We start from the raw sequence: 21,876 nt of genomic DNA, 5'->3' as shown, positions 1-21,876 counted from the left end.
CAGCACCAGAAATGCTCACCAGAAAAATATTACCATGGAACAAAAAGAAAACCGTAGCCAAACATATTGTCTTAAATGAAAACATAATTAATGAGCAATTGCCTGACTTAAACAGTTGCATGAAGCAGAGATATAAATGCTTGGAAAAGAGATGGTGAGACAACAGAATGAGATGAAACTTAGCCAAAATATATATGGGGATTTACTCTGTGAAAAGAGATATTTCAAATCAAGTCAATAAGAGAAAGATAATTTAGTAAATAGTTTGGGGATAACTGTGGAACCATGTGGGGAAAAAAAATTGGAAACCTAGTTCACATCTTATGTCAAAACTAATGTGATTAAAAAATAAAATTTTCAAAGCTTTTGAAGAAAACATGAGGAAATGTTTTTTTAAACCTTTAGAGTAGGGAAGTCCCCTCAGAAATGAAACATATAAAACTCAGAATTCATAAAAGAAAAAAGACTGATATGTTATATAAAAGTAAAACAACAGAGAAATTGTACATTTCAAAAAAAAAACCACTTAAAAAGTCAAAAGAAAAGTAACAAATGATGGAAAATATTAGCAACAAAATCATTTTCTTAATACTCTCCAAAAAAGAGAAACATTAATCTTTTGGAAAATGGATAAAGGATATGAAGACACAGTTTAAAGAAAAAGAAATATAACTCCTAGACATTTGTAAATAAGATTGACCTCATGATAAGGAAATGTCAATTAAAAGCATAATGATGCCATTTTCTGCATATCTGTGGAAAATAACGTTAATTGCTATAATGGAGGGGCTAGGGAAACAGGCACTCTTACACAACTGTTGGGAGGGTATATTTATATAATTTCTAGAGGGTATTTTGACAATATCTGTGAAGATATACCCAGATATGCCCCTTAACCTAGCAACTCTAATCCTAATAATATATCCTACAGATATACTTGTATATTTTAAAATGGTATGTATAAGAATATAGTAAATTTAAACTGAATCATATGAATAATCACATTAAATGTAAATGGTAAATACCCTAATATAAATGGCAGTTTGTCTGATTAGATAAAAATGCAAGATCTAATTATATGTTGCCTAAGACAAATACATATAAAGAGACATATAGCTTAATTTTTAAAAAATGAAAAAATATATACCTGACTGTTTTAGCTTACTGCCCTTGGGTTCCTTTGTTTTTGAGGCAGAGATAGCAGTATGCTGATTTTTTTTTTTTAATTTTATTATATATTTTTTTATACAGCAGGTTCTTATTAGTTATCCATTTTATACGTATTAGTGTATATATATCAATCCCAATCGTCCAGTTCATCACACCACCACCCTCACTCCCCGCCACTTTCCCCCCTTGGTGTCCATATGTTTGTTCTCTACATCTGTGTCTCTATTTCTGCCCTGCAAACCAATTCATCTGTACCATTTTTCTAGGTTCCACATATATGCGTTAATATACGATATTTGTTCTTCTCTTTCTGACTTACTTCACTCTGTATGACAGTCTCTAGATCCATCCACGTCTCTGCAAATGACCCAATTTCATTCCTTTTTATGGCTGAGTAATATTCCATTGTATATATGTACCGCATCTTCTTTATCCATTCATCTGTTGATGGGCATTTAGGTTGCTTCCATGTCCTGGCTATTGTAAATAGTGCTGCAATGAACATTGGGGTGCATGTGTCTTTTTGAATTATGGTTTTCTCTGGGTATATGCCCAGTAGTGGGATTGCTGGATCGTATGTTAATTCTATTTTTAGTTTTTTAAGGAACCTCCATACTGTTCTCCATAGTGGCTGTATCAATTTACATTCCCACCAACAGTGCAAGAGGGTTCCCTTTTCTCCACACCCTCTCCAAGCAGTATGCTGATTTTTAACTGCACAGGGGCTCGGTGCCCCTAACCCCCAAGTTGCTCAAGGATCAGTTGTATATAGAACAATTGAACAACACTATCACCACTTGACCTAATTGACATTTATAGAATAGTCCATCCAACAATAGCACACACAGTCTTTTCAAATGCTCACACGTTTACTAAGTTAGACATTCTGGACCATAGAACAACGCTTAATAAATTTAAAGGTGTGCAAGTTATACAAAGTATGTTATCTGATCACAATTGAATTTAAATAATGGTAACACAGGAACATAAAATACCTGGGAGGTCCCCAAATATTTAAAAACTATACCACTCACTTCTCAGTAACCTGTTTCAAAGAAGAAATCAAAGGGAAATTATTTTGAATTGGATGATAGTGAGAATACTTGAGGGAAATTCATGACATTAAAGGATTATATTAGAAGTATGAAACAATGATTTCAGTTTGTATTATACGGAACTAGGAAAAGAACACACAACCTGGAGTAAGCAAAAGAATGGAAATAATCATCAAATCCTATCAATTTCACCCACCAAATTTCCCTAAGATCTGTCCACTTCATTCTGACCCTGCTGCTTACTACCTTATTTATAACATTGGTTTTAGATAGACAGTAGACCATCGTGGATAAGAGTGTAGACTAGGGGGTGACTGACCATCCTGGTTTGCCCAGGAGTGGGGCGTGGGGGGCATGGACAGGGAGGAGGAATGGCTGGTTCTCAGCACTTGGTGCTTAAAACTGGTAAAGTCCTCAGCAAACCAGGCTGAATGGTCTACCCTTGTGTAGGTTCTAGAGCCAGACCCTGAACTTCAATCCCTTCCTTGAGCTTTGGATAAGTGACTTCTCCTCGTGTGCCTTGTTTTCCTCATCTGGAAATGGGTATTACAGTAGTACCCATCTTAAAGACTTAATGTGAGAATCAAGTGAGTTGATGCAAATGTGAAGTACTTAAATGCAGTACAGCACTGAATTAAAGTTAGCAGTGATGGCCTTGGTAACAGTAGTTCAGGATGGAGATTGTTTTTTCTTTTTTTTCCCCTTAAATTCTGAGCAGTGGCCTCCTATCGCACTCTTTCCTTCTAGACTTACTCTGTTTCAGGCTTTCCTTCAACTGTAGTCAGTTATCTTTCTAAACACAGATATAAACATATCAGTTCCGTGCTTAAAGTACTTCACTGGCTCCTTAATACCCTTAGGTCAGAGTTCACATTTCAAAATAAAGTTTGTAAGGCCCAGCATTTACTCTTTCAGTAATTTTCTTCTGTATGTTGTTCACTGGTCTTTCTCTTCCCCCAGCCTGTCCATGTCCTATTGCCTTAATTAGATTTTTTTTTTCCTGTGTCTGTTGCCTTACTCTAGAACTTTCTCCTGACTAAGCTCCTCTCCTAACTTTGCTGACCTCTCCCCCTACCCTATCCTGATCAAAAATAGGTTAGGTGAGGGCTTCCCTGGTGGCGCAGTGGTTAAGAATCCACCTGCCAATGTTGGGGACACGGGTTCGAGCCCTGGTCCGGGAAGATCCCACATGCCGTGGAGCAACTAAGCCTGTGCGCCACAACTACTGAGCCCACGTGCTGCAACTACTGAAGCCTGCACACCTAGAGCCTGTGCTTTGCAACAAGAGAAGCCACTGAAATGAGAAGCCTGCACACTGCAACGAAGAGTAGCCCCCACTTGCTGCAACTAGAGAAAGCCCGTGCATAGCAACGGAGACCCAACGCAGCCAAAAATAAATAAATTAATAAAATTAATAAAATTTTAAAAAAAAAGTGGTTAAGGTTATGGTCTCTCTCAAGTGGCACTGATTATAGGATATTACTATAGTATATTATGATAGTATACTTTATATGTACTATATATAGAAATATATATATACTGTATATGTATATATGTACTATATATGTAGGTAAATATATAGCACTGGTTTTTCGTCAATCTTCTTTGTTCTCATAGTAGAGGAGCTATATACATAAGGTACAATAAAGTAAATTTTCCTAAATTTGTAACATTCCTTCTGCCAGGATGGCCCTGCCTTCCCTTTATTGTAAAATTTATTGCAAATTTATTACTATTCCTGGAGAATTTTAATTGATCCTTCAAAACTTAGTTCATCCTGAGCACCTAATGTTTGAACGTTTCCCTGACATTTTCTGCCTTTCTTATCTACTTCCCTTGAGTTGATCATTTCTTATCCACTGTGTTAGTAATTTTACTGCTTTTTTTGGTAGCACTGAGCAGCCTACATTGAAGTTATTTGTTTTCCATTCTAGGCTACAACAGTGTGAAGTCTTTACTTCCTATGGGATCTCCTATGGGTACAACACTATGCTAGGTTCTGGGGTTATACTCATGAGCAAGACTGACATAGTCCCTGTTCTTTTGATGCTTAATTTCTAAAGAGAGAAATAAGAATTAATGACATTAAGTAAGTTTAACATTACAAACTTGATAATGCTGTGAAAGAGAAATACTTGATGTTGTGAAAGCACATTATAGGGTCTCGGTTTTGAGAAAGTGACTCTCAAGCTTACCATTGAAGACCAAGGAGGAGTTAATCACATGAAGAGAGAAGGGAAGCACAGACCAGGCAGAGGAGACTGCAAACCAAAAGGCCCTTGTGTAACTGTATCTAGTAAAAGTCATGGAAAAAGCTAGTATGGCTGGAGGAACATTGTGCAAAGTTTGATCTGCTGCAGTAGGAGCTCTGGAGGGAGTGGCTGGAGGCATGTAGATTAGTGTGGTTCCTGGGTGAACGAGACGACAGCAGTTTGGAGTAGGGTGATGATACAGACCAGGGTGGGTTTGAAGACTTTTATAAAGAAGTATTGACAGGACTTAGTGATACATTGGATCTTGGTTGCTATCAGGATTGAAAGATTAAGAAGAGAGTTGTAGAAAGGATTATCTGTACATTTCTGGTGTTCATAATTAGATGGATTCTGTCCTCTTCACCGTTGTGTCTTTCGGTACCTCATTCAGCACATGGAATGCTCATGTAAATATTTGTTGAAAATGAATGAGTATTGTTTCAGTTATGAAAAAGTTGCATTCAACTTCAGTATAAATTATCTGAGTAGGAAATGTGTTCTGCAGTGGGATTAAACCTAATAATTTATTCTTTACATTGAAATTTGAACATACATCAAATGGAATCTAGACTGTAGTTTATCTTTGAAAAGTCTTTTAAAATACAACTTGTTTATGACAAACTAGATGAAGTGCAGTCATTTTGTGAGAGACATGATGATAAAATCTTCTAAATTCTAGAGAACTCTTATCTTTTCTATTACTGAAGTGATCCCCAGTTTCTTTTTCCTTTCAATACATTTTAGCTTCGTTATAAACAATTCAAGCTTTTATTATTGATAAAAATTTCAGGAAAGGAATAGTGAAATCTTGTTTCAGGTTCCTACTGCCCTTCTTAAGAATACTGAATCAATAATACACACACACACACTTTATTGTGGAAAATGTTGTTATTGGAAATGTGAACTATTTAGGAACAGTATTCTCATTAAAGTAAGGAATTGAAACTTGTACAATAGTTTTATTCTAAAACATTAATTTTTTTCTTAAAACAATATTTATAACCTGTAATTCTAGTGTTTGGATAATAAACCTTAATATCATAGCCAATAACATTCAAAATGCTCATATGGATGTGTTTTACAGGTGTGTCCTGCTCCCTCTTTTGGGAATGAAGCCTCCCCAGCAAAGCCTCTATCTGCTTGTGGATTCTGTGGATGAAGGGTGTAATGTTACCGAAGGTGAACAGACATCTACCAGCTTATCTGGGACTGTGGCAGAGCTTTTAGCTGGTCACCACGAGTTCTTTCCACCATGGCTATTACTTCTCTGTTCTGCCCGAAAACAGAGCAAAGCTGTTACTAAAATGTTTACCGGTAAGCGTAATTCCTGCCGTCTTCAAATGTTTTTCACTGATGAACTAAATAATACATGTGGGGCTTCCCTGGTGGCGCAGTGGTTGGGAGTCTGCCTGCCAATGCAGGGGACACGGGTTCAAGCCCTGGTCTGGGAAGATCCCACATGCCGCGGAGCAACTAGGCCCGTGAGCCACAATTGCTGAGCCTGCGCGTCTGGAGCCTGTGCTCCGCAACAAGAGGGGCCGCGATAGTGAGAGGCCCGCGCACCGCGATAAAGAGTGGCCCCCGCTTGCCACAACTAGAGAAAGCCCTCGCACAGAAACGAAGACCCAACACAGCCATAAATAAATAAATAAATTAATTAAAAAAACAAAAAAAAAATCACATTAGGATTTAAAAAAAAAAATACATGTGTTTCTTTCTTAGAGGAGAGTACTCAGTTGAAAATCTGGTCATTGCTTCTGCTATTCTATCAGCTGTTCTATCTGTTCTATCAGCTGTTTTCAACTGTACTTTTTAAAGGTTGTATTAAAAACAAGCCATAGAATATTTTAAGATCATTTAATAGTACCTTTTGTTTTTTTCAAGATTCTTTATCTAACATCTTTAGTAAAGGTTACGAGTATTTCATGCCATATTAGCTGCTTTATATCTGTAGGGCTGCATTTTTTATGCTGATGTGTCCTGATCAGCTTATGATATTTCTTCTAACTAGACTGAGAGTAGTGAATATGCCTATTTAAAAATCAGTGGCAGTTTCTCTAAGACGTTTTTCCTGGTTTAAGAGGAGAGACAGAGTCAACAGCCATTTAGGATACCTCTTGAAGTAGATCCATTTTTTAACCCTTTTCTGATGTGTGAGAAAACAATCTATACAATGTATAAAAGTACCTGATCAGGTTTTTTTCCTTTACTTTTCTTGTTTCCCGACTCTACTTTTTCTTCTTTTTTTACTACCACAATAAAGTTGTGGTTACTCCTATTAGATTATGTAAAGCCCTTTTTTTCTTTGTGCTATGGGAAATAAAAGCATAAAACAAGGACCACTCACAGGATTTATAGTGTAATTGGAGAGATAATTAAGTTATTGGTTAATTAGCCATATCACTTGTAAATAGTTCTGTACATTTTACAGAATGGTGAAACCCTACTAATTTGTTAAAATGGTTTCCTTTAACCAGATTTATTCCCTCTTTTAGATTCCCTTGCTACTAATAACAGCACTTTTGATTTGATTTCCATTATACTATTCTGTTCTGTTGTTATTGAAAATCTAGTTGATAAAAGTTGGGGGATTAACAGGATAACAGCTAATACTTAATGTAGCTCTTAGTATGTCAGGTCCAGATAAAGTTAAAGCCCCTTTTGGTCTATGTCATCCCATTTCTTTCCCTTCTTCATTTGAGACAACCAGTATTATTAGTTTATTTTCTGTCCTTTCAACTCATATTTATATTCTGTATATTATATTTTTATAGTTCACATAAATGAAACACTGCATACACCATCCTAGCTATTCCCATTTACTGGCTATGTGACCTTATGCAGCTTACCAATATGACCTGTGCCTCAGTGCCCTTATCTATAAAATGAGGATTACACATTCCTATTACTTTCCCCACAGAGTTTTTGTGAGTCGAAATGACAAATTACATGTGAAGCACTTAGAACAATGCCTAGTACATAATAAGTGCTTCATAAATGTATTGCTGCTATTATTATTATTATCACTATATCCTTTTGTTTTATAGCATTATTTTTGAGCCCTATTCCTATTACTACTTATAAACCCAGTTCATTGGTTTTAACTGCTGTATATTATTCCTTCCCATGAATAAATCTCCAGTTTTTCCATTATCCTATTCATGGACATTTAATTATTTCAGTTTTTCATATTACAAAAAATGCTTCATGAACGTACTCGAACACATCTTGTGCACGTGTGCTAAAGGTTTACATTACAAACCTAGACAGAATTACTAGAGGATAGAGTGTGTACATTTTGAGCTTTAGTTAATTTTGCCAAATTGCTATCTAGTGTGCTTGAAATAATTTATGCTCCTGCCAGCAACGCATGAGATTTCCCTTTTTCTCTATGTTTTCGTCAGTTCACATTTGTTATTTTCAGATCTGCATTTTCTGCTTTAGGGGCTTGTGCTTGATGTTCCCTCTGACTGGAATGACCTTCTCCTGAACTTCTTACTGTCTTAACATTTCTATCTCTTCTCAAATACCAGTCTCCTGCAGCCTTCTCTGTATTTTTCTATCCGATTTCTATTTTTGCCACCTCAACTACTTAGTCACACACTTTTCTTCCTATGTCTTATTACTGTTTAAAGCTGTTTACATTTTACATTTGTTTTCTTACTTGGGTGTCTCCTCCACTAAGATACAGCCTCCATAAGAACAGGAAATTTGCTTGTCTTGTCCACCACTGTATCTCCTCAACATCTAGATCAGAGCTTGGAACAAAGCAAATAAATGAATTTGTGTTTCTTTGAACTATGTCTTGGTGGAAAAAGCAGTGAACCAAGAAGGAGTAAGGAGGAACTGAATATGGTCTTGTTCTCTTACCATACTCCTTCTTCTCAAATGTTGTTGATTATTAAAAATGCTGAGCTGTAATAAGCATCAGATCACATCTCCATTGATGATAGGTTTGGAATTTGGGAGTAAACATTGAAGAATATTACTAAAGTTATGAATACATATTTTCAAGTTGCTTTCAAAAGATATATGTTACATATTTCTACCTGAGAGTGTTGGTTTCTCGGAACGTCCACCAGTATTGAATTATATTTTCATATTTGCAGATTTAGTGTGTGAAAAATAGTATCTCATTTTTATTTATACTTCTTATTTACTATTGAATCCTTCCCTTATGCTTAATTTATCAATTTGTCTCTTTTTTTTCCTTTGAATTATTACTTTCTCACCTTTACCTAGGTTTCCTCCAGGAAGTTAGTGATATTCTTATTGATTATTAAGAGGGCTTTTATTTCATATTTTTTTATTCTTTGCAACTATTTTCTTCAGCTTCTTAAAACTGTAGTAATTCTTTTGAAGTCCATTATATTCACTCTAATGTATTGTCCTTTACTATTGTATATTCTTATTTTTACATTTAGTGATTTTTATTCTTATATATTCTACCGAATGGTGTGAAATAAGACTCTAACCTGGATACTTTATCAAATCACAGATCTTCTCAGCACTGTTTATTAACTCCCTGTACCACTAGTTGTCAGTGCTTCTTTTACCTTAAGTGTAGGCATATGTGCATATATGTGTGTGTGTGTTATTGATGTATTTCTAAACCATCTGTCTGCTCTTCTAAACTGTCTGTTGGCATTTTTATGCAACTGTCACATTGGTTTAATATTTTAAATTTTCTGGGCTTCCCTGGTGGTGCAGTGGTTGAGAATCTGCCTGCCAATGCAGGGGGCACGGGTTCGAGCCCTGGTCTGGGAAGAGCCCAGATGCCGCGGAGCAACTAGGCCCATGAGCCACAACTACTGAGCCTGCGCGTCTGGAGCCTGCGCTCCGCAACAAGAGAAGGCCGCGATAGTGAGAGGCCCGCGCACCGCAATGAAGAGTGGCCCCCACTTGCCACAACTAGAGAAAGCCCTCGCACAGAAACAAAAGACCCAACACAGCCAAAAATAAATAAATTAATTAATTAATTAAAAAAATTTTTTTTAAATTCTCTTGTGCAGTTACTTCCCAGTCATCTTTGCCATCAATATTATTCTAAAATATGTGTTTTAACTTTTATTCCACTAGATTGACTTGAACAGCTTTTTAAAAATTATAACTACCAATGATGTAAACAAAAAATTATTACATTTAGTTAAAATTTAGGAAAAGTTTGACATTTAAAATATGCTTTCATTCTGTCCATGAACATAGCATTTTTTTCACTTATTAAAAAATTTTTTCAGCATTCCTTATATTATGTCCTACATGTTTCTGCTTTCTACTGATGTTTTAATGAAATATATGGATTTTGAATTGCGATGTATGCATTCCAAATTAGAATTGGCAGGTGCAACTTATCTCACAGGCTTGACATAAGAAGTGTTATGTATGATAAGTACTGGAAGTGCTGCTTTAAAAATAATTGACTCTCAATAAATGTTGATCTCTTATATTTCTTTCAGAACCAAACCAAGAACCAAACCTGTTACTGTGGAGGGTTAGCCTAGATTCTGTCTTAATTACCTCAAGTTTCAATCATGCTATCTTAGTTACATAGGTTTAAATTACAGATATTTATTCATAATAGGCAATATGATCTTTCATGCCAATCATTATCTACAAGATCACTTCGGAAACTTTAAAACACTGTACAACGTAAGGTGGTAGTTATTATTTTTTAAAATCCTTTTTATTAGCAACATGCCAGGGTTTTCCAGCTTAAATTGTTTTAATGAATTATAAAGTCAAAAGCAAATGAACACACAAAAAAGGTTTGGAGGCAAGTTATCTCATATCACTGATAAATGTAGAATGTTATACACTTCTAGGCATGTTTTAAATTCTTCAGATCAGGAGTGTCTTTTTTCGTAATTAAAATTTATCATTTGAAATTAATTCTGTTGAGACTAATCAGTTATATGTTTAATCAATCAATTGAATGTATGTAAATATATATAATTACAGATTCCATTTTATATAGATTTAGAGGTATGCAAATGTGTTATTTCTTCATGTGTCATTCTTGTTAGGTTGTGTTTTTCAGTAAATTTGTCCATTTCATCTAAGTAATTCAAGATTAGTGTCACAAAACTGAATTTATCAGCTTTCTCTCCAAACCTGTTACTTGTCCTTTAGTGGTCTCTTTTTCCATGCTTTTGGCCACACCACAAATGAATGTCAACTTTGACTCCTGTTCTCTTTCCTTCTCCACACTTACTAAGCTCTACGTAATCTAGCTCTTACTAGTAATTTCCAGATCCAACTTTTATTTTTATCTGTTGCTGCTACTGCTTTGGTTGTTGAGGTTTTCAGTGATTCTTTTTTGTTTTTTGAATTTTATTTTATTATTATTTTTTTATACAGCAGGCTCTTATTAGTTATCTATTTTATACATATTAGTGTATATATGTCAGTCCCAATCTCCCAATTCATCTCACCACCACCACCCCTTTTTTAAAAAATTAATTAATTAATTTATTTATTTACTTATTTTTTGTCTGCATTGGGTCTTCGTTGCTGCACATGGGCTTTCTCTAGTTGTGGTGAGAGGGGGCTACTCTTTGTTGCGGTGCGCGGGCTTCTCATTGCGGTGGCTTCTCTTGTTGCGGAGCACAGGCTCTAGGCACGCAGGCTTCAGTAGTTGTGGCACATGGGCTCTAGAGCGCAGGCTCAGTAGTTGTGGTGCACGGGCTTAGTTGCTCCACGGCATGTGGGATCTTCCTGGACCAGGGCTCAAACCCGTGTCCCCTGCATTGGCAGGCTGATTCTTAACCACTGCGCCACCAGAGAAGTCCTAGTGATTCTTATGTAGACTTTATCACAGCCTCTGTAAGAGGTTTTGCCTCTAGTGTTGACTCCACCTGTTCGTCTTTAGTGATGTTAGAATAGTCTTTCAGAATGCGGATCTGCCTTGGTCCTCACTGACTTCTAACCACAAAGTGAAAGTCTCATCTCACATAGTACCCGGCATATAGTAGGTGATATATACATTTGCTTTATTCAATTGAGTAAGAGTATTTTACTCAGTATTAATTGACCATCACTAATCTTTGCTGAATTTCTAGATTTATTCCTCTTAAGAGAGTTCATTCACTTAGCAGTTTTTTCTTCTGGAAGATGAATTACACAGTTGTCTAGTCTATCCATGTCTATAAAACAGGATATCATCTCCCTTCGGAAGATGATATTATGGTTTCCTTTAAAGAACTTAAAGTGAGTTTTGAATAGCTGTAACTAGTATGGTTTTAGGTTGGTTTGAAGTTTATTAAGTTGCTATATTATCACAGTGCTGAAATTTTGTTAGCATAATTTGACCAAGTTGCATCTTCAGATTCAAGCTGTTTATTGACAATCTAAGATTTAATTATTTTAACTTGGTAACATGTAAAATAATGTAATTTAAAGGCAGCGACAGGTGATATTCTAACTATATGCAAATACTCAATTCCATAATTAAGACTAGTGTACCTTCAGTTATGTGGATAGAAATATGTAAATTTTTCACATGGAAAAGATCAGCTTACATAAACAAACAAACCTTATTTATGTCTCCTGCAACTTTTTTTCCTAATCATTTGGGGGAATCAGAAAATCTTCCCGATGTGCTTGGCTATGTATGTAAGATGTCTAATGCTCAGTTTAGTATCTCTTATCATGGAAGTTGAGAGGAGCACTGAGCCACTAAACGAATAAGAAATAGTTCCATTTGTGGATAGGAAAATGAAATCATTTATCTGCCATCAGTGTGTTTTTCCAGAAGGAAAAGAAAACTGATTCATATACTTCTAGATATCTATTGACTGGTTTATTAGTGTTAATTGACTTATTATTGATTTATTTGCTTCTCAGTTTGTCACATGTTGAAGATATTCTCTTTGAATATATGGCAACTTTGATAATCATTTTCAATTGACATCTACTTTTTTGTCCTTAGGTTTTCGAAAAATAAGTTTAGATGACCTTCGGAAGGCATATATTGTTAAGGATGTTCAGCAGTACATTCTTCATCGCTTAGATCAAGAAGAAGCTTTGCGACAACACCTCACAAAAGAAACTGCAGAGATGTTAAATCAACTGCACATTAAGAGCAGCGGATGCTTTCTTTATCTAGAACGAGTTCTCGATGGAGTTGTAGAAAATTTTATTATGTTAAGAGAGATTCGTGACATCCCAGGAACTCTAAATGGTCTGTATCTCTGGCTGTGTCAGAGACTTTTCGTAAGAAAACAGTTTGCAAAGGTTCAGCCTATTTTGAATGTGATTCTTGCAGCCTGCCGACCTCTGACCATAACGGAATTATATCATGCAGTATGGACCAAAAGTATGTCATTAAGCTTGGAAGACTTTCAGCGCAAGTTAGATGTCCTCTCCAAACTTCTTGTTGATGGACTAGGAGATACTAAAATACTGTTTCACTATAGTTTTGCAGAGTGGCTTCTGGATGTGAAACACTGCACTCAGAAGTATTTATGCAATGCAGCAGAAGGACACCGAATGTTGGCTATGAGTTATACCTGTCAAGCCAAGAATTTAACACCATTGGAAGCACAAGAATTTGCATTGCACTTAATTAATTCAAACTTACAGTTAGAGACAGCTGAGTTAGCTCTGTGGATGATATGGAATGGTACACCTGTCAGAGACTCCCTGTCTACACTAATACCCAAGGAGCAAGAAGTGCTACAGCTGTTGGTGAAAGCTGGTGCTCATGTCAACAGTGAAGATGATCGCACGTCATGCATAGTCCGACAAGCCTTAGAAAGAGAGGATTCCATTCGGACATTATTAGATAATGGAGCATCAGTAAATCAGTGTGATTCAAATGGGAGAACATTACTGGCTAATGCTGCTTACAGTGGCAACCTTGATGTAGTGAATTTACTCGTCTCTAGGGGAGCAGATTTAGAGATAGAAGATGCTCATGGGCACACACCACTTACCCTAGCTGCTAGACAAGGACATACCAAGGTGGTTAATTGTTTGATTGGTTGTGGAGCAAATATTAATCATACTGATCAGGATGGCTGGACAGCATTAAGATCTGCTGCTTGGGGTGGTCATACTGAGGTCGTTTCTGCACTACTTTATGCTGGCGTCAAAGTGGATTGTGCAGATGCTGATAGCCGAACAGCTTTGAGAGCAGCAGCCTGGGGAGGACATGAGGATATTGTACTGAACTTGCTACAACATGGTGCTGAAGTCAACAAAGCTGATAATGAAGGTCGAACTGCTTTGATAGCAGCAGCCTACATGGGACATAGAGAGATTGTGGAACACCTACTGGACCATGGAGCAGAAGTGAATCACGAGGATGTCGATGGCAGGACTGCACTCTCCGTCGCTGCACTTTGTGTTCCTGCAAGTAAAGGACATGCATCGGTTGTTAGCCTTTTAATCGATCGAGGTGCTGAAGTGGATCATTGTGATAAAGATGGCATGACTCCACTGCTGGTGGCTGCCTATGAAGGACACGTTGATGTGGTTGACTTGCTTCTAGAGGGGGGAGCAGATGTCGACCACACAGATAACAATGGTCGTACACCCCTGTTAGCAGCAGCTTCTATGGGTCATGCTTCGGTTGTAAACACACTTCTGTTTTGGGGTGCAGCTGTGGACAGCATTGACAGTGAAGGGAGGACAGTCCTCAGCATAGCTTCAGCCCAAGGAAATGTTGAAGTAGTACGTACTCTACTGGATAGGGGGTTAGATGAAAATCACAGGGATGATGCTGGATGGACACCTTTGCACATGGCAGCTTTTGAAGGTCACAGATTAATATGTGAAGCACTTATTGAACAAGGTGCTAGAACAAATGAAATCGATAATGATGGGCGGATACCTTTCATATTAGCTTCGCAAGAGGGTCATTATGATTGTGTTCAAGTGTTATTGGAAAACAAATCCAACATTGATCACAGAGGTTATGATGGAAGAAATGCACTGCGGGTTGCTGCATTAGAAGGACACAGGGACATTGTTGAATTACTTTTTAGCCACGGAGCTGATGTGAACTACAAAGATGCTGATGGTAGGCCTACACTTTATATTTTGGCCTTAGAAAACCAACTTACAATGGCTGAATATTTTTTAGAAAATGGTGCAAATGTAGAAGCAAGTGATGCTGAAGGAAGGACAGCACTTCATGTTTCCTGCTGGCAAGGCCATTTGGAAATGGTGCAGGTTCTGATCACCTACCATGCTGACGTCAACGCTGCAGACAATGAAAAGCGCTCTGCTCTGCAGTCTGCAGCCTGGCAGGGCCATGTAAAAGTGGTGCAGCTTCTGATCGAGCATGGCGCCATGGTGGACCATACCTGTAATCAAGGTGCAACTGCGCTCTGCATTGCGGCCCAGGAAGGGCACATTGATGTCGTGCAGGTTTTATTAGAGCACGGTGCTGATCCAAACCATGCTGATCAATTTGGACGCACTGCTATGCGTGTTGCAGCCAAAAATGGACATTCTCAAATAATTAAATTATTAGAAAAATATGGTGCATCCAGTTTGAATGGCTGTTCTCCATCCCCTGTCCACACAATGGAGCAAAAGCCTCTACAGTCAGTGTCTTCAAAAATGCAGTCATTAACAATTAAATCAAATAGCTCTGGCAGTACTGGTGGAGGGGACGTGCAGCCTTCGCTGCGCGGGTTACCGAATGGGCCAGCTCACGCATTCAGTTCTCCTTCAGAATCGCCAGACTCGACAGTTGATCGGCAGAAGTCGTCATTGTCAAATAATTCCCTGAAAAGCTCAAAAAATTCATCTTTGAGAACTACTTCATCTACAGCAACGGCTCAAACAGTGCCAATTGACAGCTTTCACAGCTTGTCATTTACAGAACAAATTCAGCAGCATTCGTTGCCGCGCAGTAGAAGTCGACAGTCAATTGTTTCCCCGTCTTCCACAACACAGTCCTTGGGACAGAGCCATCATTCACCGAGCAGTGAGTTTGAGTGGAGTCAAGTAAAGCCCAGTTTGAAGTCAACTAAAACAAATAAAGGGGGGAAATCAGAAAATGCCAGCAAATCTGGGTCAGCTGGGAAAAAAGCTAAACAAAATAATTCTTCACAGCCAAAGGTTCTAGAATATGAAATGACTCAGTTTGATAAAAGAGGACCTACAGCCAAATCTGGGACTAGTGCACCATCTAAACAGATGCCAGCAGAATCGCAGTGCAAAATTATACCTTCAGCTCAGCAAGAAATCGGTCGATCGCAACAGCAGTTTCTTATTCACCAACAAAGTGGGGAACAGAAGAAGAGAAACGGAATAATGACAAATCCAAATTATCATCTTCAGAGCAACCAGGTTTTTCTTGGTAGGGTTTCAGTCCCACGAACAGTACAGGATAGAGGGCATCAGGAAGTGCTGGAAGGATATCCTTCCTCGGAGACGGAATTAAGCCTTAAACAAGCCCTGAAGCTTCAGATTGAGGGTTCTGACCCAAGCTTCAACTATAAAAAGGAAACACCATTATAAAAGGTAACATTTCATCAACATAAAGAATAAATGTCCAAAGTGTAGTTCCCTCTACTTAGAATACTCTTCCCTAATCCACACGGCCAGTTCCCCCACCTCATCACTATTCCTGTTGTCTTCTCAGCAAGAACCTCCCTCATCACTCTTTGGAATTTGAATTCTCCCACCTCCAGCACTCCCTTTCCCCCTTTCCTGCTTTACATTAGACACAGTACTTACTATTTAACATGCTTTATATATTTTATTTATTATTATGTTTATTATTTGTCTCCTCTCTACTGAAATGTAAGCTTTGTGAGAGCAGGGATTTTTATCTCTTTTGTTCACCACTGTATTCCAGGTAGTTGGAATACTGCTTGGACCTATAGTAGTTTCTCAGTAGAAATGTGTTGAGTAAGTGAATGAATGAATGAGTGGGTGAATGAATATGCTATTTATGGATCTCAGATTAAGAATTCCTTCCTATACAGTCATTTCCCCTCTTAAAAGTTCTCTGATGGTAACAGAGGCAGGGGCTATTTCAGTAATATTCCCCTTTGGGTTTGAATAAGGTAGTGTATATAGTGCTTAGTAGGTAGTTAGTGAATGTTAATTTCCTTCCTTTTTCCACCCTGGAAGAAATAAAAGATTTAATCATGAAAGGTAATTTTTATTATGACAAATCTCATAAGAATCTTCCAAGTAAAATTTACACATATCAAGAATAGGTGTGGAAAGATGATAAATGGATGTATTGGCAAGAGGGTATTTAGGACCCAGTATATTTAGACGTAAGAATTAAATGTTAAAACCTCAAAATAAAGTTATATTTATTAAATAAAAACATTTTTTCCCTCCTTTTCACTACAGTGGATGCTACAGTAATTACATAGGGGAAGTTAATGGGAAAACAGATGCATAATTTTATATTATGGATACTTTTTCGGAAATACATTTCTCATATTCGAGATAAATTCAGATTTCACTAGGAATTTTTGCTAACTTATACTACAAGTATATTTATCCCACTTTGCTTAATCATTTTTCATCCTCTAACAAAATTGTACTCTTTTCTTTAACAAACTTGAAATCTTTCTTTTGCTTTTTTGTCTTTGGAGATATATTTTTAGGGATGTTTTAGGTAAAACATTATTATAAATACATTTCCTATACCTTATAATAATAAACACCCTTCACTGTGATTCTACAGACGACTAGTCAAATCTCATTCAACAATAATTTGTCTAAAAGTAGTTAATATATTCTCCAATGTGATTTATTTTAAAAATATTTAGTTCTGATGGTACAGCCCTCCAACTCATTCTATCTTTTGTAAAGGTTAAGTGTAGATATATATTATACAGTAAAACATATGAATTAAGGTAAACACTTTGTGGAATCTTTAAAAGTGATTTATATGTTAAATAATGAATCTCTAAAAGGTCTACTTTTGTGCTTTACATAGTAAATATATGTATATATTCTTTTGTAGGGTTTTAAAACGATGTAGTTAGATAATAAGAAGTATAATATAGAAATTAATTTTTTTTTAACTTTTGCATTAGTTTCCTATTCTGTGAAACAGAAGACATTGTGATTGGAGTGACTCTTCAGCTACTGGATGAAAACATAAAATGCCTGTTGATTTGCTGAAAAAAAAAATGAAGAATGTGATATCTGCAGTACAGTTACCTTAAATACTGTAATGTGCCTAAATAGTAAGGCTGCCTTCTCAGTGTAACCCTCTGTACTTAAAAAAATCTCATTTTGTGTGCTTTGTATTCACTACCCAAGCGTAAGCACTTTTTTTTTTAAATGCAGATACATACTGCAGTTCCCTGATAAAAGCTGAAAAAGATTTTGAGTAAAGTATTTTAAGTTAAGATTTGATAAATGTGCATGTGCCATGATCAAATATATATGAAAAGGCAGTGTTCTTTGTATTTATTTTTTTCTTTCTGTGGCAAACAAAACTTAAGCATACTGTTTCAGTTGTATTTGCCTTGTTGTAGTGTATGGCTTGTTTCCTGTATCCTTAAAAATGTCACTCAATAAAATAAATCATGCAACTATTTTACGTTCACTACACCTTCAGCACTGGTTAAAAATGTGTTTCTATTTAATGCCACATCGAGGTGAAAAAATAGTTTCATGAAAGCTTTTTAAAATGTCTAGTATTTTAGGGATCTGCTCCAAGTAGTTTATATTTGGATTTCCCGGTAGAATCCTCCTAATCTTTGGCTAAAGGTGTCAAAAAAAAAAGAAAAAAGCAAAAGAAAAGAAAAAAGAAAGAAAAGAAAACACACACACAGACTATAGGCAGAATAAAGTTCTGCTTCATTCACTGGGATGCAGTTTCACCTTCCACTCACTTGTCATTCCACCTTCAAGAAGACAGATGATCATTCCTGAGGCATGAAAATTCTCAGGGACAGAGCCAGGCCTCAGTGGCATGTGTGTAGAGGGAGATGCACCTGTCTATCTGAGGGTAGATTTTTGATCCCTGAACAATTCATTGACTACCCTTCTCTCTTCCATCCAGTTAAATAAAATATCTACCACTGTAAATTGTGATGCTAGCTTCTCTCTCAGTTGTTTCTATTTTGTAAATCACTGCATGACCAAAATAGCCCCCACTCAGAATCAATTGGATCAATTTTAGTGATTAGTTTGATGAATATAACACATGTTTTCCTTCACTGATGACACCACTAACCTATCGGCCATAGCACAGGTGTATTTTTTTTTTTTTTACTGCTATTTGATAAATGGTAGTGATGGATTTGCACTTTTCTGTCCACATACTCTTCCCTGTTTTTCTCTTTGGACAATCGCTTCCAGAATGATGGATGCCAGGGTTAAGGGTGAAGTCTGTAACCAAGGAAAACAAAGTTGACCACTCAAATGAGCATGTGACCCAGAGCTTTAGCCTCCTGGGTGGACTCTAAACCAGTTGAGCTAGCTTAGTGGGTTGTGTGCATGTCTGGAAAGATTAAAATTTATTGTTTAGAAACCAAGGTTGTAGGTTTGATCTTTGAAAAAGCCCTGGGATCTTACAAAACCCAGAAATTCTGTTCTTTCTATGTGCATAGGAGGAATAAGGGAAGAGAATTTGGAGATTCAGCACAAAACCATTGCTACTACTGGAAAAAATCTTTAGAAAATGTCTTAGTAACTGAGGTCAGTAATGTCATCTTCATATATGAAGGACATATACATGATACATTGTTCACAGAAATAGAAATGTATAATTGGTTGTGATAAATGTTTCACTTGATCTTCCTATGAGGCTTTTATTTTTGCTTCTGTTTTTTAAAGTCAGCAAAACTCATGCGTTTATGTCATCAGTAAGTCATAATCAAGAATAGGAAATAAGTTCAATTAATATTAAGGTGACATGGCAATATTGATTACTCGAATGTGAATGTTTCAAGTATTGAATTTTTGTCCCTATGGGACATTGATTAAATACACTTAATAGGACTCTTGCAAAGTAGCCTTAAAAGTATTAATGATTCTGTTAATAAATATGAACACATCCTATTATTATAACCAACTTTACTCATATCTCAAATACAGTACATTTATGTAATTTTAGAAGATGAAGCTCCAATTTCTTATTAGGTATATTTTTCTTTAGAAAGAGAACCCTGAAAGCTGCCAGTTTTTCTAGTAAACCTTGAATTATTGGAATTGTATTTATTTAATTTTATTGTTTTTACAAAAATGCACCTTGTGGCCAAAGGGCAAAGATATGACTCATTACATAAGGGATTTATGTCTTCTGAAGAGCTAAATGTTTTCATATCCATACTATATACACTTGAAACAGTTGGTAGGAAGAGAACCTGTTGGAAAAATATGATTTTCAAAAGTAAATATTCCTCTGGATGTTTTTATATTAATTAAGTTTTGGAATAGAACAGCAATGGCTTTCAGTTAGAATAAGGATGAAAAGGGGGCTGAAGATGCCCTGCTTTGCTTATTTGTTTCTGTGGGGATTGATTTAATACCATGACCGACAATAGCTTCTGCTTCATTAAGAGAGTAAAAATAGTCCCACAAATATAAAACTCCTAAATAGCTATTTTTAAAATAAAAATGTTTAAATTTTGTAAATCACCTGATGCCACAACACAACCATGATGCCATGTGCTTATAACAGTTTTATACCATTCCATGTGTGCTCCTTCCCTAACAGTCATGAGTTGATAATAAAGGAAGTGATAAAAAATACAGCAATGAAAAATAAAATCTCCATGTTTGTAGGAAAGGTTTTGGAAGGAAAATTGACCAGAACTCAGTATGTCCTGCAAAGTACAGCCAGTTATGTTATGTCCTTCACCCTCACCCCCATGCCTACTGGGATCCTCACCAATAATAGTTCACTGATTAAAAAAACAGGAGTAAGTACTTTTTCCAATGTTGTTTGCCTATGCAAATGTTTGTTTTACTTTAACGTCCTCCACTTACACTTCTCAGCAAACGTAGTTTCAGACAAATGCTTTTTCCTTTTTTCATTTTTCCCTTGGTTTGGGGTATGTAAATAGCCTAAAATGTACATTGAATTTCACATTGTAAAAGTTTTATTTTATTCCTTGTATTATATTAAGCAAAAATCCCTATGTATATGAAAGTGCATAATAAATATATTTGCTTTACAGAGGATATCTTGTTTTAATTTTATCCTTGAACCAATAGAAAATCCATGAACGTGCTTGCAGTAAAAACAACTGCTAGTTGTTTTAAGTTAACTTCTTTTAAGTACATACTGAGCAAATGAATTTTGGAAACATTTCACAAAGAAAGAAATGAGATATAAAACCTTTCAAAGGAAGGTAGAAAAACAAAAAGATCTAGCCTTAGTATCTTCCTAAAGTTTCTATAAGGACTTAATATTCTCCCCCCACCCCCAAAAACATACTGTATCTCACCATGTCAGGTTTCCTGCCTCTGAAATGGCAGTAATCCAATAAATTGTGTGCATGTGTGTGTGCTCCTTGATCCTCAGAATATCATGGGCATCTTAAATTTGATATTTTGGGGTTTTATTGCAAACAATGGTCATTCATTTTCTAAATAATTTTCTATGTATGCTTCACTCAGTAAACTTAAGTCACTTCTTCAAGACCTTCTGCTTCTTCCACCAGAACACAGTATTGTGTGTGTGTGTGTGTGTCTGTACTCCATAGAGGTTTCTAAAAGGGCCAACAAGGCATGTTCTGTTAGGTAATTTTACAATAATTACAGGGTTCTATAGTCATTACCTCACATTCTTTATAAAATTGTTGGAATAATAAAAGTCTTACTTTAAAAATTTTTAATAATTTTTTTTTAAAACACAAATGGGTGATGTACATAGAAGAATTTTAAAACAGACTGGTTGACTAAATAAACTTACATGGAATTTTCTAGCTGGTGGTCCAAGGAAATACACTGGGAACTTGGCAATGACTAATGTTTTCACTCCTTTGGCCTAACAGTTGGAGGGAATCCAACTAATAGTAGTGAGATACGTATCAAAGGCATAGATTCCTGAATTTCTGGGAAAATTTTATTCATCATGCAAATATATGCACTCATCTCATCTTTAAGATAGGGTCTCTGCTTGCTTGTCTTGTTAATATAGTAAAATTAGAATTATCCAATATTAAAATGGAGTCATTTGAAATTTACTGCATATTTAGATTTCTACTCTTAAATACACACTGTCATTACCACACTGGCAAAATTTAGCTACATTCTAATGACCGTATTCTTAGAAGAATATATTTTTAATGTTTAGAAAAAGCCCCTGTGTACATCTAGCTTTCTACTTATTCTTGTTCTAAATTGATACAAAGGTATGTCCCAAAAGAACTGATGCTGCAATTTTAAAGAGTGTCTGTTACTCCTATTTTGTTTGTAAACTTAGGTTGAAATATAACATACACAGGAAGAAACACAAA

At 36.2% G+C, this 21,876-nt stretch overlaps 1 protein-coding gene across 5 annotated transcripts in view; it reads left to right on the top strand.

Annotated features, from left to right (window-relative positions):
• The window catches only part of ANKRD50 (ankyrin repeat domain containing 50), a 44,119-nt gene extending 23,558 nt beyond the window's left edge, over positions 1-20,561 (top strand). For 4 of the 5 annotated variants that reach the window (XM_059923560.1, XM_059923558.1, XM_059923556.1 and 1 more), the window contains 3 exons: positions 5,562-5,791; positions 12,405-15,952; positions 17,494-20,561. In XM_059923560.1, the coding sequence (XP_059779543.1) occupies positions 5,587-5,791; positions 12,405-15,949 (3,750 nt within the window). In that variant the 5' untranslated portion in view covers positions 5,562-5,586 and the 3' untranslated portion in view covers positions 15,950-15,952; positions 17,494-20,561. Of the gene's footprint in view, positions 1-5,561; positions 5,792-12,404; positions 16,976-17,493 lie in introns of those variants that run through there. The other variant, XM_059923557.1, reaches the window with a different exon arrangement.
• The last annotated feature ends 1,315 nt before the right edge of the window (positions 20,562-21,876 follow it).

The sequence above is a fragment of the Balaenoptera ricei genome, chromosome 5 (assembly GCF_028023285.1).
Source record: "Balaenoptera ricei isolate mBalRic1 chromosome 5, mBalRic1.hap2, whole genome shotgun sequence".
NCBI lineage: Eukaryota > Metazoa > Chordata > Mammalia > Artiodactyla > Balaenopteridae > Balaenoptera > Balaenoptera ricei.
Note: the sequence above shows the minus strand (reverse complement) of the source record. Positions and strands in the feature narration are given on the sequence as shown.